This window comes from Bufo bufo, chromosome 6 (assembly GCF_905171765.1).
Source record: "Bufo bufo chromosome 6, aBufBuf1.1, whole genome shotgun sequence".
Classification (NCBI taxonomy): domain Eukaryota; kingdom Metazoa; phylum Chordata; class Amphibia; order Anura; family Bufonidae; genus Bufo; species Bufo bufo.
Genome location: NC_053394.1, coordinates 268,837,070 through 268,861,931, shown reverse-complemented (window position 1 = coordinate 268,861,931; position 24,862 = coordinate 268,837,070). Strand labels below are relative to the sequence as shown.

The 24,862-nt window shown below is 46.0% G+C and overlaps 1 protein-coding gene and 1 long non-coding RNA gene across 2 annotated transcripts; both read left to right on the top strand.

Annotated features, from left to right (window-relative positions):
• The first annotated feature begins 8,399 nt into the window (after positions 1 to 8,399).
• LOC121005219 lies at positions 8,400 to 9,303 on the top strand. Its single transcript, XR_005779892.1, has 3 exons — positions 8,400 to 8,430; positions 8,741 to 8,882; positions 9,247 to 9,303. It is a non-coding gene; the product is annotated as an uncharacterized LOC121005219 (long non-coding RNA).
• A 10,129-nt stretch (positions 9,304 to 19,432) lies between these two features.
• Positions 19,433 to 23,133, top strand: LOC121005651 (izumo sperm-egg fusion protein 1-like). Its single transcript, XM_040438422.1, has 12 exons — positions 19,433 to 19,577; positions 19,660 to 19,734; positions 19,865 to 19,945; positions 20,208 to 20,228; positions 20,623 to 20,637; positions 20,744 to 20,827; positions 21,017 to 21,064; positions 21,385 to 21,459; positions 21,631 to 21,731; positions 22,042 to 22,183; positions 22,548 to 22,725; positions 23,020 to 23,133. Exons 1-12 carry the CDS (start codon positions 19,433 to 19,435, stop codon positions 23,078 to 23,080), a joined length of 1,026 nt encoding a protein of 341 aa, XP_040294356.1. The 3' UTR covers positions 23,081 to 23,133.
• The last annotated feature ends 1,729 nt before the right edge of the window (positions 23,134 to 24,862 follow it).

The window sequence follows — 24,862 nt, the reverse complement described above, 5'->3', positions numbered from 1 at the left end:
CGCTCATCTGAACAGCCCCATTGAAGTGAATTCGTCCGGATTCAGTGCGGGTGCAATGTGTTCACCTCACGCATTGCACCCGCGCTGAATTCTTGCCCGTGTGAAAGGGGCCTTACTGTTTCCGATCTGCAAAAAACGTATTGCATAAGGAAACCATACGGATATGTTTTGTGGAATAACGAAACAGAAGAGGACTTAAATCAGAGAAAAAAAATAGATACGGAACAACGGATCCAGGAAAAACGGACTGCTAAACAACGGTCGTGTGCATGAGCCCTAAGTCAAGTAGTGTAGTTCCTTTTCGTTTGGTGGCCCACGTGGCTTCCCATGTGTTGGTTTGCTCACTCGTTCTTTGACACAGTGCGCTGTCTATTTCAGTGCACTGGTTGGGCGTCCAAGAAAATCAATATAACAATATAACAAAATAATAGCAAAGACAAGTGCACTCTGTGGTCTTACTAAACCCTCAAACTGATTTTAAAATTGAGAGATTAGCCAACATATCCTACGGTGTAGGACATGTCTGAGCCAGAGCACCGCGCCAAGGTTTCTCAAGTAGCTCGGGGACCTAACACTCACCTACCTGGGCATATGTGGGCAATACCAGGAGCCAGTGGGCAAATTACAGGAGCATGAGGCCGACTCACAAACAACTCACCAGTTACCTCCAGCATGTGACCATGCTAGCAATGGGAGGAGGGAGGAGTCACTCATGCTCCTGTAATTGCTATCTTGTGTAGGATGTCTATTGTGGTACTTGTGGTTCACTGCGGTCATCCTCCACTGTATGCATTTTTGCTGGGGATCGTCATTAGCAATGGGCCACAAGTGCAGGATCTGCTCCCCTATATATATGCACAACTGCATGTGGGTTTGAGCACGTCCTGCTTGTTTAATACCACGCCATTCTTTTAAGTTTGTATATATAGAGATTCCTGGAGGTGTATAAACTCCAATTTAAATGTGCCTGCTTTCCATCTACAGGCTACATTTAGGTGCACCTGTGAGGCCTGGGCCTTATCAGCAAGTCTTGAGTGGGACTCGCAGACTCCTCCCTCCTCCCATTGCTAGCATGGTCACATGCTGGAGGTAACTGGTGAGTTGTTTGTGAGTCGGCCTCATGCTCCTGTAATTTGCCCACTGGCTCCTGGTATTGCCCACATAGGCCCAGGTAGGTGAGTGTTAGGTCCCCGAGCTACTTGAGAAACCTTGGCGCGGTGCTCGGGCTCAGACATGTCCTACACCGTAGGATATGTTGGCTAATCTCTCAATTTTAAAATCAGTTTGAGGGTTTAGTAAGACCGCAGAGTGCACCTGTCCTTGCTGAGTTTGCTTTAAATAACCATCGCCAGGAGTCCTCTGATAAGTCACCATTTTTTGGTGCATATGGGTTTCATCCGCAGTTTGGGACATTCTCTGGAGAGGGGTCTTCTGGTTTACCTGATGAGGAGAGATTTTCCTCGTCTTTGTCGATTATTTGGCAAAAGATTCAGGGTAATCTGAAGAGGATGACTGAGAGATATAAGCGTGTGGCGGATAAGAGACGTGTGCCTGGTCCGGACCTGAATGTGGGTGATCTGGTGTGGTTGTCCACAAAGAATATCAAACTGAAGGTTCCCTCCTGGAAGTTGGGTCCTAAGTTTATTGGGCCTTACAAGATCTTGTCCGTCATCAATCCCGTTGTCTTCCGACTTCCTCAGACTTGGAAGATCCATAATGTTTTTCACAAGTCCCTATTAAAACCTTATGTCCAACCCACTGTACCCTCTTCTTTGCCTCCTCCTCCGATTATTGTTGATGGTAATTTTGAATTTCAGGTCTCTAGGATTGTGGATTTTCACATTATCCGCGGTTCTCTCCAGTACCTCGTTCATTGGGAGGGTTATGGTCCTGAGGAGAGGATGTGGGTCCCAGTGGCGGACATTAAGGCCACTCGTCTCATTAGGGCTTTCCATAGGTCTCATCCTGAGAAGGTGTGCTCTGAGTGTCCGGAGTCCACCCGTAGAGGGAGGGTTACTGTCACCGCCACTTCTGTGAGAAGGTCTGGCAGGCGTTCTTCTCTACCTCTTGTATGATGTTCTTTGTTTTGGTTTCACTTTCTCATCTCCTTTCCTTCTGCCAGGTGTCACTTATTTAGACATAATCGTCTTCCTTTATATTCCCTCCCATACTGCCTCACTTTGCGGTTTATACTACTTCCTGGATTAGGTGTTTACTGCTGGAGGCTTCGTCTGCTGTTTGCTCAGATAAGTCCTTTACTTTATTGTGTTTGCTTGCTGGCTTGATTCTAGGTGACCCTGACTCCCTCACTATTATAGGGTTTTCAGGTGTCACACAGGCTTAGGTACGTGGGCATGCAATCGTCTACCATCGAGACCCTTGTATGTGCATAGCAGTCAGGGAGAGCTGTTAGGGTTTTTTTATGGCTCACCTAATAGCTCCTTAGTGTGGGATCAAGCCAGTCGCTCGTTTATTTATAAGTTCCAGCTATCTGCAAATCTCATCCATGACATTCAGCTGTCATTCCCTTAAATAGGAGTTGAGCTTCAGTGCAAATGCATGGCCGCTATACCATACACAGAGCTGTGCTGTGCTCCGTACACAGTATAATTTCTGGAGCACTGGCTGCATGAATCAGCTAATCAGATTCAGACCCCCAACGATCTGATATTGATGACCCATCATGAATATAGCTCATCAATATCTGCAAATGCAGTGGCCTTATATGTGTAATATATAACATGTAACATGTTATGTGATGTACTAGTAATGTGATGCACGAGTATACAGTGCAGATATTGGAACATCACATTGCAGTACATATACATAATAAACACAGTGGCGTAGCTATAGGGGTCGCAATTGCGACGGGGCCCCTAAGTCAGAGGGGCCCATGGGGCCCCCTCCAGGAGAGATAGATGTGACAGCGGGCAGCATCGCTATAGCAGTGCCACTGGGCCCGGTCCGCCTGCTGAGGATGCGGCCTTACCCCCTCCCCGATCCCCCCCCCATCATTGGTTGCAGCGGCAGTTCCGAGTCCCAGCAGTGTAATGGCAGCCAGGACGCTACTGAAATCCTGGCTGCCAGTTACTCTGCAGCATACTTACATGCGCTGTCGCCGCCGGGCGCTCCTCCTTCTTGTAACTCATCACAGTTCTGTGCGGCGCATTGCTATAAGCATAAGCAATGCGCCGCACAGACCTGTAAGTTACAAGAAGAAGGAGCGCCCGGCGGCCACCGCGCAAGTAAGTATTCTGCTGACTAACTGACCATGGCAGCCAGGACTTCAGTAGAGTCCTGGCTGCCATGGTAACCGATCGGAGCCCCAGCATTACACTGCTGGGACTCCGATTGGAACTGTCGCTGCCACCAATATTGGGGGGGGGGGGGGGTAGGTTGGGGGAGGGCGCACTGCCCACAATGATTATAATACTGGGGGGGAGGGCTTGAACTGCCCACCAATGATTATAATACTGGGGGGGGCGCACTGCCCACCAATGATTTTATTACTGGGGGGAGGGCTTGCACTGCCCACCAATGATTATAATACTGGGGGGGCGCACTGCACACCAATGATTTTATTACCGAGGGGAGGGCGCACTGCCCACTAATGATTTTAATGCTGGGGGGGAGGGCTTGCACTGCCCAACAGTGATTATAATACTGGAGGGGGCGCACTGCCCACCAATGATTTTAATACCGGCGAGGGCGCACTGCCCACCAATGATTTTAATACAGGTGAGGGGGGGGAGGGCGCACTGCCCACCAATGATTTTAAAACCGGGGAGGGTGCACTGCCCACCAATGATTTTAATACCGCGGAGGGTGCACTGGGGGCTGATTGAGAGGCACTGGAGGCTGATGGAGAGGCATTGACTGGGGGATGCTGGTGAGAGGCACTGGGAGCTGATTGAGAGGCACTGGGAGCTGATTGAGAGGCACTGGGGACTGATTGAGAGGCACTGGGGACTGATTGAGAGGCACTGGGGGCTGGTGAGAGGCACTGGGGGCTGGTGAGAGGCACTGGGGGCTAATGGAGAGGCACTGGGGGCTGGCGAGAGGCACTGGGGGCTGGTGAGAGGCACTGGGGGCTGATGGAGAGGCTACTGGGGGCTGCTATGAGGCTACTGGGGGCTGCTATAAGGCTACTGGGGGCTGTTATATGGCATGGGGCTCTTATCTGAGGTCTGATTGGGGGTCATTCATATTGGGGTCTGAGCTGAGGTGTTATCTGAGGTCTTATTGGAGTCTTATTAGCATTGGGGATCTTATTGGGGCTGTTAGCTGAGGTCTGATTAACATTGGGGGTCTGATTGGTGGTCTGACATGAGGTATAATTAAAAATATTTTTTTTCCGGAGCAGCTTGGAGAAAAAAGGCCTCACAGTCTCCCACACTCCTTCTGCCCGGCCAAGCCAGCCAGCACCCTTCAGGCCAAGCCAGCCAGCACCCCTCAGGCCAAGCCTGCAAAGCACCCCTGAGGCCAAGCCAGCCAGCACCCCTGAGGCCAAGCCTGCCAGCACCCGTGAGGCCAAGCCTGCCAGCACCCGTGAGGCCAAGCCTGCCAGCACCCATGAGGCCAAGCCTGTCAGCACCCCTGAGTCTTCAGAACTGTAAGTAAATTCTATATAAGGGGAGCTTATAATATGAAAGAGACGAATTATGTCTGAACAGACATACAGTATAGTGCAAATTCCAGTTTTTGTTTATGTTTTCAGTTGCACTGAATTTTCTGAGGGGGGAGGGGTGGCAGTGGATCTTGAGGGAGTTCCCACACTTTTTTCTCAGGACTTGACCCCTGGAGTGGTCCCGCAGTCTGGATGGCAGTTCTGACTAGTCCTACTTAAATACACAGACATTTAGAGTCATACATTTCCTACACTGGCACAAATGCGTTGCCCGTGACCAACTGTCTGTGCTCAGTCCTACACGTAACCATCGTAAGTGCATGAGGACCTGCGGATGTGGCGGCGAGGTTTGAGAGGTATGTGGGGGTGGGAGATCCGGGAGGGGGCCCATAATTTTTTTTTTGCTATGGGGCCCAGTCATTTCTAGCTACGACCCTGAATATACAGTATATTACTTGGGCAGCATGTACCACCATCAGTCCAGGGCAGCTGAGGGCCTGGGTGGACAAGTGAGGCAGGATGAAGCTGAGAGCAGCAGCTAGAAGGCCCCTGGCATTGACTGACAGATGATGGCCCCACTCAGCAGCCTGGCAGCAGGACACAGGAGTGAGGCAGAGCATCAGCCTAGCTCCGCACTGGCAGTTGCTGTGAAGTCAGCCGCGGCGCCCATATGCTAGGTGATGTCGCTGTGACACAGACAGCTACGTTCTGACGTTTGCCAGCCTCAAGATTAAGAGAAGACCACGTGAGTCAGTCCTTAAGCCTTCACCAGCTTTCATTATAGGTCTTCCATACCTACCTATAATGGAAGCGGCCACCCCTATGATGTCATTAAATACCACGATACTTAAGAAACGATGATATCGTCATATTACCGTTTTTTAATATTGCATTATATTGTGGATACCGGTATATTGCCCAACACTAGCAGAACATAACTTGCATATTTCATATAATGATGACACAATTACATTTTCCCCCAATCCAATAACTTTTGTGTTTCAGAGCCTCATTTTCAAATTCCGATAACATCATACAGTGGAATATACGGGTGGTACATGTTCTGTTACCCATGCCTGATATGTATATTCTGTAAAGAATGTCATGATATGTATTAGTTGTGGCTTAAAAAAAATGTTTTTTAAGTGAACATTCTTATTTTCTCCCTCAAACATCTCACGTTCCAGAGAATTATTTGCATATGATGTCATAATCCCATTTTCCACCAATCCAATTGCTTGTTTCAGAGCCTCATTTGCATATTCTGATGATGTCATAAAGACATTGTCTCTTAACCGGCGCCTGATGCTGTAATCTGTGCAGTGCTGTTGTCTTCTCAGTGGGACATAGTTCTGCTCTCTTGCGTCCTTAGTGATTATTTGCTACAGGAAGCAATTTTACTAAAGATGTCTGGTTCTATCCAGACCATGTGGCTTCTACTGCTCTTAACATCTGTCTTCATCGGACAATCTCTCTGTTGCATACCATGCGACTCCAGAGGGAAAATGGCTATGGAAGAATTCAACACCTTTATCAAAAGCCAAGTCGATGACATTGACTCAATAGAAGCCTATGTCAACATCAAGCGGTTTGCCAAAGTCACCGAGAAAAAAGTCCTGAACTACCTTGAGGATGAAGTCGGCATACTGGGTACTTATACTATTACTATTATCTTAATTTCATATAATTTATAGATAGATAGATAATTATTGTACCATTATTTTCCTTCCAGATAAATATGCTATATCCGAAATTGCGTCTGAATATAAAAAATCTGTGGACGTCATCCAGGATATAGATTTTAAGGGTAAGTACAATATTTTATACGTAGGTGGAAATTCTACTTCTCTTATTAATAGGAATTAGTGTGTTGGGGGCTCAGACTGATAGATGAGGGGATCGGATTCTCATTCTTCTCCTCTTTATATATCTTAGAGATCCAGCTTCTTCACATCATTGGACTCCATTTCCAGCGACTCAAAGAAAAGCTCAAGGTTATCGTCCAGGACTCAAACCAACGTAAGTGGAATCTTCTTCTGTCTACCATTGTACTTATCTTCTACGTGTCTGGTAGGTTGTCAGAGAGGATGTTTTCAACTTGTTTTCCTTTCCCTACAGCCTAGTGACAGGAGGGAGCGATTGTAATAAAATGTTCTATACTGGGAATTGCTATGCGTGCAGTTTTCTTTTGTATTATTGCAGTGTTATAGGTAGAGCCCTCATATACAGGGGATTTCTGTTCTCTATTGTTCTCTATTAGTAATTCTGCTTTTCTTCATTTCTCACTTTTAGGGAGGTGTCCAAATAAACAAGGTGAGTTCTTCTAGATATAACACCTGCTATAATATGACATATAAATGTATTACACACACAGGCCTCTTGTAGTATTATTAATGTAGACCCAAACTAGAGATCCCCACAGCCACCAATCAGATCACTGCTGTTATCTCCTACCCTGTACTGGACATATGAAAGCCAGCACCTGATTGGCTGCCAGGAATGTTTGCACTAGGAGCTGCTGCGTTCTATAGAGGCCCGGACCGTTCTGGGGCGGCTCAGAGATTTCTGTCAATGGAAATCTAGAAAACAAAGTGACGAACACAGAGGCACTGACATCATGTAATAATAAGGAGACCCAGAGATTAGAGGTTTCTGAGTCTGACAATGAGAGCGGTCAGTAATGTCTTCTTTCTTCTCCATTCCTCAGGTGCAGACAGCTGTGGTAAGTACATTTTATACCAGATTCAGCTTCTTGTCATTATTATTATTATTATCTATAAGATTGGACGGTTATAACACAAGTGCATTTCCCCAGGATTAATGGTGCAAACCTACATCAACTGTCAGACCTGCGCCGAGGAGAAGGTTGTCTGCGCCGGGGGCCCTCCAAAAAATCAAGGTACAGTATAAGATTTTTATCATAGGCCAGAGTAACTAGAATTACACTATATAATGCATGCCAATGGACCTTTCCCACTAGTGTGTGTAAACTGTGGGTACTGTGCCTATTATACAGAGGTGAGCAGCACTACATAGGCACTTTACACAGCACTCGCTGACTATTATATGATGTCTCCTCTTTTCACAGACTACTTGGAGAGATGCAGCTGCCTGTGCACCTCCAACAGATGTTTCGGTAAAGTAGAAGTTTCTATTCTTATATCTACATTCATATAGTAAATTAGTAAATATATAGGACCCCAAATCCTCACTGTACACTAAATATACCAGTCACTGGTATACACCAGACTTCCCAAAGCAGGAGGATATTTACATTAATATGATTCAGTCCATAAGCAGGCTAGAAGGGTGATTTGTGGCAGCCTGTACAGTATCCTGTCCATGTGCAGGTGACAGAGGGGTGATAGATACCAGCACATGATTATCATATTTATTCTAATATTATAAGTGTCTTTAATGCTCGGCTCACATTTCATTTCTTTCTTCTTTTCTCAGATCTGAAAACTGGACGGTCCTGCTCTCCATGTAAAGATCACAAGTCTCACCTGGCAGAGACTGTAAACTGTGGAGGTGAGGAGATAGCAGAAAATAACCAGTTACTATCAGTCTCCTCTATGATGGCCGTATTTCCTATTAGGTCTTATAGAAGGAGACGTGTTATTGAGACAACCCCTAAATGTAGGACAGAATATCTACACAATTACTTCTATAATATCTTCTTTCATTTTCCTGTTTTTCTAGAGATAAATATAAAAATCCCAGAATATGAAGAACTAATTCTGGACTGTACTTTTGAATGGTACGCAAGGCTGGAGGACACCTATAACAACGTGTTCACCCTGGTAAGTACAATGCAGGGTAAAATTGGGAGATTGTTCAGTTTGAGTTATACGACCATAATGTTAAGGCAGCGCTTCCCAAACGTATTCCTTTCATTACTCAAAAACCACTTAGCAGAAAGTCCTTTCACCCAATATCATCACCAGGCTGCTCAATATGGTCTAAAATCAGACTTTCTGTCATGTCAGCAAATTATCATCAGCAATTTTCTAAATTTTTGTCTTAATGATATGACTATGTAAATTACAAATATTATATTATAAATAGTTGTGATATCTGAGGCTCTGATAATTCTCCATATTTTTTCCATAGCCTCGTGAACACAATCCCAAAATCACCCGGGAGCCCTATCTAGTGATCAAGGGCGTACAGATGGGGGACTCCGGACGGTACACGTGTACCACCATCCTGGACTCTGAGGTGCCAGTGAGTAAGATCACCTATAACGTGGCAGGTAAGGACATATTATTACTGGCACTATGCTGAGTGGTAATTCTTAGATACACGGGATTCATATCTACTTGTGGGTGATAATTAGTGAGAAAGGATCTAGTTCTGAAAATCTGAATTGTCACCTATAATGTGGGGCTATTTTACATTAGTATTTGTAAGGAAAAAACCTATAATGGAAAGATTTTAGCCATTTCTGTATTTTGGAGCCAATTTTGGTTTTGACAGTGCTTCTGAGCCTCCATGATGCAGACGATTCTGATATTCTGACATATATTTCATGTTCTTTCATGTATAAGATACACTACAATGTCATTATCGTTCTCTTCATGGAATTAACTATTAATGTAATTGTTTTCTTCATTTAGTTATCAGCGAATCGGAACAGGCGACAAAAAAATACCATCCACGCCCTACACTTCCTGATGTGCTTGACATCACAGCGCCTGAGCCGCCACTTCTAGAGGAGCTACAGAACAACAATGCTTCCCTCATAGCAATATCTGTGGCCGGCTCCGTCACCATCATGCTGATCACTGGCATATGGTAGGTAGCATCTATAAGATACTCTGTGGAACAGGCGTAGTATTTTAGATAAATATTACACATTACACAGTGTAAACTTAGTCCAGGCAGTCACTGGATGCTCCAGATTTATCACAATACTGAACGCTTTATGATAAATTTGGCTCATATTACAAGGCCAGACATGTTATAATGTCAGTGGACTGATAAGCAGCTAATGTAAGAAAAAACATTGGAGGATCTGTGCACACATTTCACTCAGAGCTGACATGTAAGTAGCAAATATCAAATAACTGATAGATTTTCTTTTTTCAGCATCTGCATGTTCTGGAGGAAAATGAAATCTAGAGAGCCTCTGGAAAAAGAGCCAGTGTGAAGGCGAACCGTCAAGCACCATCCTGTACTGCCACCTGCCAGGAAAAAAAAAAAAAATGAAAATTTTAACCCTTCCCCAAAAACAAAAAAACTTTTAAAAAAAACTTCCCTTCCCCATTTCTGCCTTCACTTTCTCTCCCTACTCCCCCTCCATGAAAAAATAAAAATAAAAAAATGTTTCCCAAAAAATAAAAAATTCTCTTCCCTTCCCCCTTTCTTCCCTCCCCTTTTTCCCTTAAAAATAAAAAAAAATAAAAATATACAAAAATTCTTGACTGCAGCATTTCATTTCCCATTCCTTACCTGCCTATATGTCACATAAGAACTACAAAGACTATAGCCTCTTTCCCACGGGCGTGTGTGCCCCATGGTCGTGCTGCGGCCCACATAATGCGGGCCGCAATGCAGGAGCACAGTCCGTGGGGCAGCCGCAGCGGATCGCGGACCCATTCACTTGATTGGTTCCGCGATCCGGCCGTTCCGCAAAATGATAGGACATGTTCTATCTTTTTGCGGAACGGAAGTACGGGACGAAACCCCACGGAAGCACTCCGTAGTGCTTTCATAGGGTTCTGTTCCATGCTTCCATTCCGCACCATTCCGCATCTCTGGATTTGCGGACCCATTGAAGTGAATGGGTCCGCATACGTGATGAGGAATGCCCACGGAAGGGCACCCGTGTATTGCGGATCCACAAATGCGGTCTGCAATACGGCAACGGGGCGCACACGCCCGTGGGAAAGAGGCCTATATCAGAGATAGATCAGGAGGATGGAGTCTCTTCTTGTTATTCTTAACACCAGTGCCAGTTTCAAGATCTATAGTCATATAACTTATGGTTTGACTGAGCGGAAACATGTCTTTATTAGAAAACCTTCCTAAATCTAGATGACTAACTTCACGCACCTGGGCTCCAATGTAAAATACCTAACAGGGCCATGAACTATCATGTGTGGTGTACAGCACTGGTCTACTCATATGGGACATGTGGACCTTTTGGACCCTCTCAGATTAAAGGGCCTAGGGTGTGACCTTTGCTGGGGAAAAAAGATGTGGGATGTCGCATAGTCGAGCTCGTCTTCTTTCTTCTTCTTCTGGCAGGACCTGGCTGGAAAAGGACCTTCGGTGACGTCATCGCGCTCACCACGTGGTGAGCACGGTGACGTCAGCGCCGGTCCTGCTGAATGAAGATAGAAGAACCTTCTATATTCATTCAGCAGGACCTGCGCTGACATCACCGCGCTCACCACATGGTGAGCGCGATGACGTCACTGAAGGTCCTTTTCCAGCCAGGTTCTGCAAGAAGAAGAAGAAAGAAGACGAGCTCGACTATGCGATCAAGTGGATGAGGTGAGTTGCATTTTTTTTTATTTTTAACCCCACAATGGACCTTTTACTTAGCATTCAGAATTAAAGAATGCTATTATTTTCCATTATAACCATGTTATAATGGAAAATAATAAAGTAATTGGGGTCCCTGGTAACCCATCCCTTGTCTCCTTAGCAACCATGTGTGAATGTAGATGCTTGCGATTTTCACACATCCCGTTCATTTCTATGGGGCCTGCTTTGCGTGAAAAACGCAGAATATAGAACATGCTGCGATTTTCACGCAACGCACAAGTGATGCGTGAAAATCACCGCTCATCTGAACAGCCCCATTGAAGTGAATTCGTCCGGATTCAGTGCGGGTGCAATGTGTTCACCTCACACATTGCACCCGCGCTGAATTCTTGCCCGTGTGAAAGGGGCCTTACTGTTTCCGATCTGCAAAAAACGTATTGCATAAGGAAACCATACGGATATGTTTTGTGGAATAACGAAACAGAAGAGGACTTAAATCAGAGAAAAAAAATAGATATGGAACAACGGATCCAGGAAAAACGGACCGCTAAACAACGGTCGTGTGCATGAGCCCTAAGTCAAGTAGTGTAGTTCCTTTTCGTTTGGCGGCCCACGTGGCGTCCCATGTGTTGGTTTGCTCACTCGTTCTTTGACACAGTGCACTGTCTATTTCAGTGCACTGGTTGGGCGTCCAAGAAAATCAATATAACAATATAACAAAATAATAGCAAAGACAAGTGCACTCTGTGGTCTTACTAAACCCTCAAACTGATTTTAAAATTGAGAGATTAGCCAACATATCCTACGGTGTAGGACATGTCTGAGCCAGAGCACCGCGCCAAGGTTTCTCAAGTAGCTCGGGGACCTAACACTCACCTACCTGGGCCTATGTGGGCAATACCAGGAGCCAGTGGGCAAATTACAGGAGCATGAGGCCGACTCACAAACAACTCACCAGTTACCTCCAGCATGTGACCATGCTAGCAATGGGAGGAGGGAGGAGTCACTCATGCTCCTGTAATTTGCCCACTGGCTCCTGGTATTGCCCACATAGGCCCAGGTAGGTGAGTGTTAGGTCCCCGAGCTACTTGAGAAACCTTGGCGCGGTGCTCGGGCTCAGACATGTCCTACACCGTAGGATATGTTGGCTAATCTCTCAATTTTAAAATCAGTTTGAGGGTTTAGTAAGACCGCAGAGTGCACCTGTCCTTGCTGAGTTTGCTTTAAATAACCATCGCCAGGAGTCCTCTGATAAGTCACCATTTTTTGGTGCATATGGGTTTCATCCGCAGTTTGGGACATGCTCTGGAGAGGGGTCTTCTGGTTTACCTGATGAGGAGAGATTTTCCTCGTCTTTGTCGATTATTTGGCAAAAGATTCAGGGTAATCTGAAGAGGATGACTGAGAGATATAAGCGTGTGGCGGATAAGAGACGTGTGCCTGGTCCGGACCTGAATGTGGGTGATCTGGTGTGGTTGTCCACAAAGAATATCAAACTGAAGGTTCCCTCCTGGAAGTTGGGTCCTAAGTTTATTGGGCCTTACAAGATCTTGTCCGTCATCAATCCCGTTGTCTTCCGACTTCCTCAGACTTGGAAGATCCATAATGTTTTTCACAAGTCCCTATTAAAACCTTATGTCCAACCCACTGTACCCTCTTCTTTGCCTCCTCCTCCGATTATTGTTGATGGTAATCTTGAATTTCAGGTCTCTAGGATTGTGGATTCTCGCATTATCCGCGGTTCTCTCCAGTACCTCGTTCATTGGGAGGGTTATGGTCCTGAGGAGAGGATGTGGGTCCCAGTGGCGGACATTAAGGCCACTCGTCTCATTAGGGCTTTCCATAGGTCTCATCCTGAGAAGGTGTGCTCTGAGTGTCCGGAGTCCACCTGTAGAGGGAGGGTTACTGTCACCGCCACTTCTGTGAGAAGGTCTGGCAGACGTTCTTCTCTACCTCTTGTATGATGTTCTTTGTTTTGGTTTCACTTTCTCATCTCCTTTCCTTCTGCCAGGTGTCACTTATTTAGACATAATCGTCTTCCTTTATATTCCCTCCCATACTGCCTCACTTTGCGGTTTATACTACTTCCTGGATTAGGTGTTCACTGCTGGAGGCTTCGTCTGCTGTTTGCTCAGATAAGTCCTTTACTTTATTGTGTTTGCTTGCTGGCTTGATTCTAGGTGACCCTGACTCCCTCACTATTATAGGGTTTTCAGGTGTCACACAGGCTTAGGTACGTGGGCATGCAATCGTCTACCATCGAGACCCTTGAATGTGCATAGCAGTCAGGGAGAGCTGTTAGGGTTATTTTAGGGCTCACCTAATAGCTCCTTAGTGTGGGATCAAGCCAGTCGCTCGTTTATTTATAAGTTCCAGCTATCTGCAAATCTCATCCATGACATTCAGCTGTCATTCCCTTAAATAGGAGTTGAGCTTCAGTGCAAATGCATGGCCGCTATACCATACACAGAGCTGTGCTGTGCTCCGTACACAGTATAATTTCTGGAGCAGTGGCTGCATGAATCAGCTAATCAGATTCAGACCCCCACCAATCTGATATTGATGACCCATCATGAATATAGCTCATCAATATCTGCAAATGCAGTGGCCTTATATGTGTAATATATAACATGTAACATGTTATGTGATGTACTAGTAATGTGATGCACGAGTATACAGTGCAGATATTGGAACATCACATTGCAGTACATATACATAATAAACACAGTGGCGTAGCTATAGGGGTCGCAATTGCGACCGGGCCCCTAAGTCAGAGGGGCCCATGGGGCCCCCTCCAGGAGAGATAGATGTAACAGCGGGCAGCATCGCTATAGCAGTGCCACTGGGCCCGGTCCGCCTGCTGAGGATGCAGCCTTACCCCCTCCCCGATCCCCCCCCCATCATTGGTTGCAGCGGCAGTTCCGAGTCCCAGCAGTGTAATGGCAGCCAGGACGCTACTGAAATCCTGGCTGCCATGGCCAGTTACTCTGCAGCATACTTACATGCGCTGTCGCCGCCGGGCGCTCCTCCTTCTTGTAACTCATCACAGTTCTGTGCGGCGCATTGCTATAAGCAATGCGCCGCACAGACCTGTAAGTTACAAGAAGAAGGAGCGCCCGGCGGCCACCGCGCAAGTAAGTATTCTGCTGACTAACTGACCATGGCAGCCAGGACTTCAGTAGCGTCCTGGCTGCCATGGTAACCGATCGGCATGTGACCATGCTAGCAATGGGAGGAGGGAGGAGTCACTCATGCTCCTGTAATTTGCCCACTGGCTCCTGGTATTGCCCACATAGGCCCAGGTAGGTGAGTGTTAGGTCCCCGAGCTACTTGAGAAACCTTGGCGCGGTGCTCGGGCTCAGACATGTCCTACACCGTAGGATATGTTGGCTAATCTCTCAATTTTAAAATCAGTTTGAGGGTTTAGTAAGACCGCAGAGTGCACCTGTCCTTGCTGAGTTTGCTTTAAATAACCATCGCCAGGAGTCCTCTGATAAGTCACCATTTTTTGGTGCATATGGGTTTTATCCGCAGTTTGGGACATTCTCTGGAGAGGGGTCTTCTGGTTTACCTGATGAGGAGAGATTTTCCTCGTCTTTGTCGATTATTTGGCAAAAGATTCAGGGTAATCTGAAGAGGATGACTGAGAGATATAAGCGTGTGGCGGATAAGAGACGTGTGCCTGGTCCGGACCTGAATGTGGGTGATCTGGTGTGGTTGTCCACAAAGAATATCAAACTGAAGGTTCCCTCCTGGAAGTTGGGTCCTAAGTTTATTGGGCCTTACAAGATCTTGTCCGTCATCAATCCCGTTGTCTTCCGACTTCCTCAGACTTGGAAGATCCATAATGTTTTTCACAAGTCCCTATTAAAACCTTATGTCCAACCCACTGTACCCTCTTCTTTGCCTCCTCCTCCGATTATTGTTGATGGTAATCTTGAATTTCAGGTCTCTAGGATTGTGGATTCTCGCATTATCCGCGGTTCTCTCCAGTACCTCGTTCATTGGGAGGGTTATGGTCCTGAGGAGAGGATGTGGGTCCCAGTGGCGGACATTAAGGCCACTCGTCTCATTAGGGCTTTCCATAGGTCTCATCCTGAGAAGGTGTGCTCTGAGTGTCCGGAGTCCACCCGTAGAGGGAGGGTTACTGTCACCGCCACTTCTGTGAGAAGGTCTGGCAGACGTTCTTCTCTACCTCTTGTATGATGTTCTTTGTTTTGGTTTCACTTTCTCATCTCCTTTCCTTCTGTCAGGTGTCACTTATTTAGACATAATCGTCTTCCTTTATATTCCCTCCCATACTGCCTCACTTTGCGGTTTATACTACTTCCTGGATTAGGTGTTCACTGCTGGAGGCTTCGTCTGCTGTTTGCTCAGATAAGTCCTTTACTTTATTGTGTTTGCTTGCTGGCTTGATTCTAGGTGACCCTGACTCCCTCACTATTATAGGGTTTTCAGGTGTCACACAGGCTTAGGTACGTGGGCATGCAATCGTCTACCATCGAGACCCTTGTATGTGCATAGCAGTCAGAGAGAGCTGTTAGGGTTTTTTTAGGGCTCACCTAATAGCTCCTTAGTGTGGGATCAAGCCAGTCGCTCGTTTATTTATAAGTTCCAGCTATCTGCAAATCTCATCCATGACATTCAGCTGTCATTCCCTTAAATAGGAGTTGAGCTTCAGTGCAAATGCATGGCCGCTATACCATACACAGAGCTGTGCTGTGCTCCGTACACAGTATAATTTCTGGAGCAGTGGCTGCATGAATCAGCTAATCAGATTCAGACCCCCACCAATCTGATATTGATGACCCATCATGAATATAGCTCATCAATATCTGCAAATGCAGTGGCCTTATATGTGTAATATATAACATGTAACATGTTATGTGATGTACTAGTAATGTGATGCACGAGTATACAGTGCAGATATTGGAACATCACATTGCAGTACATATACATAATAAACACAGTGGCGTAGCTATAGGGGTCGCAATTGCGACCGGGCCCCTAAGTCAGAGGGGCCCATGGGGCCCCCTCCAGGAGAGATAGATGTAACAGCGGGCAGCATCGCTATAGCAGTGCCACTGGGCCCGGTCCGCCTGCTGAGGATGCGGCCTTACCCCCTCCCCGATCCCCCCCCCATCATTGGTTGCAGCGGCAGTTCCGAGTCCCAGCAGTGTAATGGCAGCCAGGACGCTACTGAAATCCTGGCTGCCATGGCCAGTTACTCTGTAGCATACTTACATGCGCTGTCGCCGCCGGGCGCTCCTCCTTCTTGTAACTCATCACAGTTCTGTGCGGCACATTGCTATAAGAATAAGCAATGCGCCGCACAGACCTGTAAGTTACAAGAAGAAGGAGCGCCCGGCGGCCACCGCGCAAGTAAGTATTCTGCTGACTAACTGACCATGGCAGCCAGGACTTCAGTAGCGTCCTGGCTGCCATGGTAACCGATCGGAGCCCCAGCATTACACACTGCTGGGACTCCGATTGGAACTGCCACCAATGTTGGGGGGGGGGGGGGTTGGGGGAGGGCGCACTGCCCACAATGATTATAATACTGGGGGGGAGGGCTTGCACTGCCCACCAATGATTATAATACTGGGGGAGGGTGCACTGCCCACAATGATTATAATACTGGGGGGGAGGGCTTGCACTGCCCACCAATGATTATAATACTGGGGGGGGCGCACTGCCCACCAATGATTTTATTACTGGGGGGAGGGCTTGCACTGCCCACCAATGATTATAATACTGGGGGGGGCGCACTGCCCACCAATGATTTTATTTCCGAGGGGAGGGCGCACTGCCCACTAATGATTTTAATGCTGGGGGGAGGGCTTGCACTGCCCAACAGTGATTATAATACTGGAGGGGGCGCACTGCCCACCAATGATTTTAATACCGGCGAGGGCGCACTGCCCACCAATGATTTTAATACAGGTGAGGGGGGGAGGGCGCACTGCCCACCAATGATTTTAAAACCGGGGAGGGTGCACTGCCCACCAATGATTTTAATACCGGGGAGGGTGCACTGGGGGCTGATTGACAGGCACTGGAGGCTGATGGAGAGGCATTGACTGGGGGCTGCTGGTGAGAGGCACTGGGAGCTGATTGAGAGGCACTGGGGACTGATTGAGAGGCACTGGGGGCTGGTGAGAGGCACTGGGGGCTGGTGAGAGGCACTGGGGGCTGGTGAGAGGCACTGGGGGCTAATGGAGAGGCACTGGGGGCTGGCGAGAGGCACTGGGGGCTGGTGAGAGGCACTGGGGGCTGATGGAGAGGCTACTGGGGGCTGCTATGAGGCTACTGGGGGCTGCTATAAGGCTACTAGGGGCTGTTATAAGGCATGGGGCTCTTATCTGAGGTCTGATTGGGGGTCATTCATATTGGGGTCTGAGCTTAGGTGTTATCTGAGGTCTTATTGGAGTCTTATTAGCATTGGGGATCTTATTGGGGCTGTTAGCTGAGGTCTGATTAACATTGGGGGTCTGATTGGTGGTCTGACCTGAGGTATAATTAAAAATATTTTTTTTCCGGAGCAGCTTGGAGAAAAAAGGCCTCACAGTCTCCCACACTCCTTCTGCCCGGCCAAGCCAGCCAGCACCCTTCAGGCCAAGCCAGCCAGCACCCCTCAGGCCAAGCCTGCAAAGCACCCCTGAGGCCAAGCCAGCCAGCACCCCTGAGGCCAAGCCTGCCAGCACCCCTGCGGCCAAGCCTGCCAGCACCCGTGAGGCCAAGCCTGCCAGCACCCGTGAGGCCAAGCCTGTCAGCACCCCTGAGTCTTCAGAACTGTAAGTAAATTCTATATAAGGGGAGCTTATAATATGAAAGAGACGAATTATGTCTGAACAGACATACAGTATAGTGCAAATTCCAGTTTTTGTTTATGTTTTACGTTGCACTGAATTTTCTGAGGGGGGAGGGGTGGCAGTGGATCTTGAGGGAGTTCCCACACTTTTTTCTCAGGACTTGACCCCTGGAGTGGTCCCGCAGTCTGGATGGCAGTTCTGACTAGTCCTACTTAAATACACAGACATTTAGAGTCATACATTTCCTACACTGGCACAAATGCGTTGCCAGTGACCAACTGTCTGTGCTCAGTCCTACACGTAACCGTCGTAAGTGCATGAGGACCTGCGGATGTGGCGGCGAGGTTTGAGAGGTATGTGGGGGTGGGAGATCCGGGAGGGGGCCCATAATATTTTTTTTGCTATGGGGCCCAGTCATTTCTAGCTACGCCCCTGAATATACAGTATATTACTTGGGCAGCATGTACCACCATCAGTCCAGGGCAGCTGAGGGCCTGGGTGGACAAGTGAGGCAGGCTGAAGCTGAGGGCAGCAGCTAGAAGGCCCCTGGCATTGACTGACAGATGATGGCCCCACTCAGCAGCCTGGCAGCAGGACACAGGAGTGAGGCAGAGCATCAGCCTAGCTCCGCACTGGCAGTTGCTGTGAAGTCAGCCGCGGCGCCCATATGCTAGGTGATGTCGCTGTGACACAGACAGCTACGTTCTGACGTTTGCCAGCCTCAAGATTAAGAGAAGACCACGTGAGTCAGTCCTTAACCACCAGCTTTCATTATAGGTCTTCCATACCTACCTATAATGGAAGCGGCCACCCCTATGATGTCATTAAATACCTCGATACTTAAGAAACGATGATATCGTCATATTACCGTTTTTTAATATTGCATTATATTGTGGATACCGGTATATTGCCCAACACTAGCAGAACATAACTTGCATATTTCATATAATGATGACACAATTACATTTTCCACCAATCCAATAACTTTTGTGTTTCAGAGCCTCATTTTCAAATTCCGATAACATCATACAGTGGAATATACGGGTGGTACATGTTCTGTTACCCATGCCTGATATGTATATTCTGTAAAGAATGTCATGATATGTATTAGTTGTGGCTTAAAAAAAATGTTTTTTAAGTGAACATTCTTATTTTCTCCCTCAAACATCTCACGTTCCAGAGAATTATTTGCATATGATGTCATAATCCCATTTTCCACCAATCCAATTGCTTGTTTCAGAGCCTCATTTGCATATTCTGATGATGTCATAAAGACATTGTCTCTTAACCGGCGCCTGATGCTGTAATCTGTGCAGTGCTGTTGTCTTCTCAGTGGGACATAGTTCTGCTCTCTTGCGTCCTTAGTGATTATTTGCTACAGGAAGCGATTTTACTAAAGATGTCTGGTTCTATCCAGACCATGTGGCTTCTACTGCTCGTAACATCTGCCTTCATCGGACAGTCTCTCTGTTGCATACCATGCGACTCCAGAGGGAAAATGGCTATGGAAGAATTCAACACCTTTATCAAAAGCCAAGTCGATGACATTGACTCAATAGAAGCCTATGTCAACATCAAGCGGTTTGCCAAAGTCACCGAGAAAAAAGTCCTGAACTACCTTGAGGATGAAGTCGGCATACTGGGTACTTATACTATTACTATTATCTTAATTTCATATAATCTATAGATAGATAGATAATTATTGTACCATTATTTTCCTTCCAGATAAATATGCTATATCCGAAATTGCGTCTGAATATAAAAAATCTGTGGACGTCATCCAGGATATAGATTTTAAGGGTAAGTACAATATTTTATACGTAGGTGGAAATTCTACTTCTCTTATTAATAGGAATTAGTGTGTTGGGGGCTCAGACTGATAGATGAGGGGATCGGACTCTCATTCTTCTCCTCTTTATATATCTTAGAGATCCAGCTTTGGACTCCATTGGACTCCATTTCCAGCGACTCAAAGAAAAGCTCAAGGTTATCGTCCAGGACTCAAACCAACGTAAGTGGAATCTTCTTCTGTCTACCATTGTACTTATCTTCTACGTGTCTGGTAGGTTGTCAGAGAGGATGTTTTCAACTTGTTTTCCTTTCCCTACAGCCTAGTGACAGGAGGGAGCGATTGTAATAAAATGTTCTATACTGGGAATTGCTATGCGTGCAGTTTTCTTTTGTGTTATAGATAGAGCCCTCATATACAGGGGATTTCTGTTCTCTATTGTTCTCTATTAGTAATTCTGCTTTTCTTCATTTCTCACTTTTAGGGAGGTGTCCAAATAAACAAGGTGAGTTCTTCTAGATATAACACCTGCTATAATATGACATATAAATGTATTACACACACAGGCCTCTTGTAGTAATAGTAATGTAGACCCAAACTAGAGATCCCCACAGCCACCAATCAGATCACTGCTGTTATCTCCTACCCTGTACTGGACATATGAAAGCCAGCACCTGATTGGCTGCCAGGAATGTTTGCACTAGGAGCTGCTGCGTTCTATAGAGGCCCGGACCGTTCTGGGGCGGCTCAGAGATTTCTGTCAATGGAAATCTAGAAAACAAAGTGACAAACACAGAGGCACTGACATCATGTAATAATAAGGAGACCCAGAGATTAGAGGTTTCTGAGTGTGACAATGAGAGCGGTCAGTAATGTCTTCTTTCTTCTCCATTCCTCAGGTGCAGACAGCTGTGGTAAGTACATTTTATACCAGATTCAGCTTCTTGTCATTATTATTATTATTATTATATATTATTATCTATAAGAATGGACGGTTATAACACAAGTGCATTTCCCCAGGATTAATGGTGCAAACCTACATCAACTGTCAGACCTGCGCCGAGGAGAAGGTTGTCTGCGCCGGGGGCCCTCCAAAAAATCAAGGTACAGTATAAGATTTTTATCATAGGCCAGAGTAACTAGAATTACACTATATAATGCATGCCAATGGACCTTTCCCACTAGTGTGTGTAAACTGTGGGTACTGTGCCTATTATACAGAGGTGAGCAGCACTACATAGGCACTTTCCACAGCACTCGCTGACTATTATATGATGTCTCCTCTTTTCACAGACTACTTGGAGAGATGCAGCTGCCTGTGCACCTCCAACAGATGTTTCGGTAAAGTAGAAGTTTCTATTCTTATATCTACATTCATATAGTACATTAGTAAATATATAGGACCCCAAATCCTCACCGTACACTAAATATACCAGTCACTGGTATACACCAGACTTCCCAAAGCAGGAGGATATTTACATTAATATGATTCAGTCCATAAGCAGGCTAGAAGGGTGATTTGTGGCAGCCTGTACAGTATCCTGTCCATGTGCAGGTGACAGAGGGGTGATAGATACCAGCACATGATTATCATATTTATTCTAATATTATAAGTGTCTTTAATGCTCGGCTCACATTTCATTTCTTTCTTCTTTTCTCAGATCTGAAAACTGGACGGTCCTGCTCTCCATGTAAAGATCACAAGTCTCACCTGGCAGAGACTGTAAACTGTGGAGGTGAGGAGATAGCAGAATATAACCAGTTACTATCAGTCTCCTCTATGATGGCCGTATTTCCTATTAGGTCTTATAGAAGGAGACGTGTTATTGAGACAACCCCTAAATGTAGGACAGAATATCTACACAATTACTTCTATAATATCTTCTTTCATTTTCCTGTTTTTCTAGAGATAAATATAAAAATCCCAGAATATGAAGAACTAATTCTGGACTGTACTTTTGAATGGTACGCAAGGCTGGAGGACACCTATAACAACGTGTTCACCCTGGTAAGTACAATGCAGGGTAAAATTGGGAGATTGTTCAGTTTGAGTTTTACGACCATAATCTTAAGGCAGCGCTTCCCAAACGTATTCCTTTCATTACTCAAAAACCACTTAGCAGAAAGTCCTTTCACCCAATATCATCACCAGGCTGCTCAATATGGTCTAAAATCAGACTTTCTGTCATGTCAGCAAATTATCATCAGCAATTTTCTAAATTTTTGTCTTAATGATATGACTATGTAAATTACAAATATTATATTATAAATAGTTGTGATATCTGAGGCTCTGATAATTCTCCATATTTTTTCTATAGCCTCGTGAACACAATCCCAAAATCACCCGGGAGCCCTATCTAGTGATCAAGGGCGTACAGATGGGGGACTCCGGACGGTACACGTGTACCACCATCCTGGACTCTGAGGTGCCAGTGAGTAAGATCACCTATAACGTGGCAGGTAAGGACATATTATTACTGGCACTATGCTGAGTGGTAATTCTTAGATACACGGGATTCATATCTACTTGTGGGTGATAATTAGTGAGAAAGGATCTAGTTCTGAAAATCTGAATTGTCACCTATAACGTGGGGCTATTTTACATTAGTATTTGTAAGGAAAAAACCTATAATGGAAAGATTTTAGCCATTTCTGTATTTTGGAGCCACTTTTGGTTTTGACAGTGCTTCTGAGCCTCCATGATGCAGACGATTCTGATATTCTGACATATATTTCATGTTCTTTCATGTATAAGATACACTACAATGTCATTATCGTTCTCTTCATGGAATTAACTATTAATGTAATTGTTTTCTTCATTTAGTTATCAGCGAATCGGAACAGGCGACAAAAAAATACCATCCTCGCCCTACACTTCCTGATGTGCTTGACATCACAGCGCCTGAGCCGCCACTTCTAGAGGAGCTACAGAACAACAATGCTTCCCTCATAGCAATATCTGTGGCCGGCTCCGTCACCATCATGCTGATCGCTGGCATATGGTAGGTAGCATCTATAAGATACTCTGTGGAACAGGCGTAGTATTTTAGATAAATATTACACATTACACAGTGTAAACTTAGTCCAGGCAGTCACTGGATGCTCCAGATTTATCACAATACTGAACGCTTCATGATAAATTTGGCGCATATTACAAGGCCAGACATGTTATAATGTCAGTGGACTGATAAGCAGCTAATGTAAGAAAAAACATTGGAGGATCTGTGCACACATTTCACTCAGAGCTGACATGTAAGTAGCAAATATCAAATAACTGATAGATTTTCTTTTTTCAGCATCTGCATGTTCTGGAGGAAAATGAAATCTAGAGAGCCTCTGGAAAAAGAGCCAGTGTGAAGGCGAACCGTCAAGCACCATCCTGTACTGCCACCTGCCAGGAAAAAAAAAAAAAATGAAAATTTTAACCCTTCCCCAAAAACAAAAAAACTTTAAAAAAAACTTCCCTTCCCCATTTCTGCCTTCACTTTCTCTCCCTACTCCCCCTCCATGAAAAATATACAAAAATTCTTGACTGCAGCATTTCATTTCCCATTCCTTACCTGCCTATATGTCACATAAGAACTACAAAGACTATAGCCTCTTTCCCACGGGCGTGTGTGCCCCATGGTCGTGCTGCAGCCCACATAATGCGGGCCGCAATGCAGGAGCACAGTCCGTGGGGCAGCCGCAGCGGATCGCGGACCCATTCACTTGATTGGTTCCGCGATCCGGCCGTTCCGCAAAATGATAGGACATGTTCTATCTTTTTGGGGAACGGAAGTACGGGACGAAACCCCACGGAAGCACTCCGTAGTGCTTTCATAGGGTTCTGTTCCGTGCTTCCATTCCGCACCATTCCGCATCTCTGGATTTGCGGACCCATTGAAGTGAATGGGTCCGCATCCGTGATGAGGAATGCCCACGGAAGGGCACCCGTGTATTGCGGATCCACAAATGCGGTCTGCAATACGGCAACGGGGCGCACACGCCCGTGGGAAAGAGGCCTATATCAGAGATAGATCAGGAGGATGGAGTCTCTTCTTGTTATTCTTAACACCAGTGCCAGTTTCAAGATCTATAGTCATATAACTTATGGTTTGACTGAGCGGAAACATGTCTTTATTAGAAAACCTTCCTAAATCTAGATGACTAACTTCACGCACCTGGGCTCCAATGTAAAATACCTAACAGGGCCATGAACTATCATGTGTGGTGTACAGCACTGGTCTACTCATATGGGACATGTGGACCTTTTGGACCCTCTCAGATTAAAGGGCCTAGGGTGTGACCTTTGCTGGGGGAAAAAGATGTGGGATGTCGCATAGTCGAGCTCGTCTTCTTTCTTCTTCTTCTTGCAGGACCTGGCTGGAAAAGGACCTTCGGTGACGTCATCGCGCTCACCACGTGGTGAGCACGGTGACGTCAGCGCCGGTCCTGCTGAATGAAGATAGAAGAACCTTCTATATTCATTCAGCAGGACCTGCGCTGACATCACCGCGCTCACCACATGGTGAGCGCGATGACGTCACTGAAGGTCCTTTTCCAGCCAGGTTCTGCAAGAAGAAGAAGAAAGAAGACGAGCTCGACTATGCGATCAAGTGGATGAGGTGAGTTGCATTTTTTTTTATTTTTAACCCCACAATGGACCTTTTACTTAGCATTCAGAATTAAAGAATGCTATTATTTTCCATTATAACCATGTTATAATGGAAAATAATAAAGTAATTGGGGTCCCTGGTAACCCATCCCTTGTCTCCTTAGCAACCATGTGTGAATGTAGATGCTTGCGATTTTCACACATCCCTGTTCATTTCTATGGGGCCTGCTTTGCGTGAAAAACGCAGAATATAGAACATGCTGCGATTTTCACGCAACGCACAAGTGATGCGTGAAAATCACCGCTCATCTGAACAGCCCCATTGAAGTGAATTCGTCCGGATTCAGTGCGGGTGCAATGTGTTCACCTCACGCATTGCACCCGCGCTGAATTCTTGCCCGTGTGAAAGGGGCCTTACTGTTTCCGATCTGCAAAAAACATATTGCATAAGGAAACCATACGGATATGTTTTGTGGAATAACGAAACAGAAGAGGACTTAAATCAGAGAAAAAAAATAGATATGGAACAACGGATCCAGGAA

Bases quoted from the DNA above. Each gene is read 5' to 3' on its own strand.
- LOC121005651 (XM_040438422.1), top strand. From the start codon at position 19,433: ATGGCTATGGAAGAATTCAACACCTTTATCAAAAGCCAAGTCGATGAC. The intron at 19,946-20,207 runs GTAAGTGGAATC...TCTCACTTTTAG, and splicing joins CGTCCAGGACTCAAACCAAC to GGAGGTGTCCAAATAAACAA. The intron at 21,065-21,384 runs GTAAAGTAGAAG...TTCTTTTCTCAG, and splicing joins CACCTCCAACAGATGTTTCG to ATCTGAAAACTGGACGGTCC.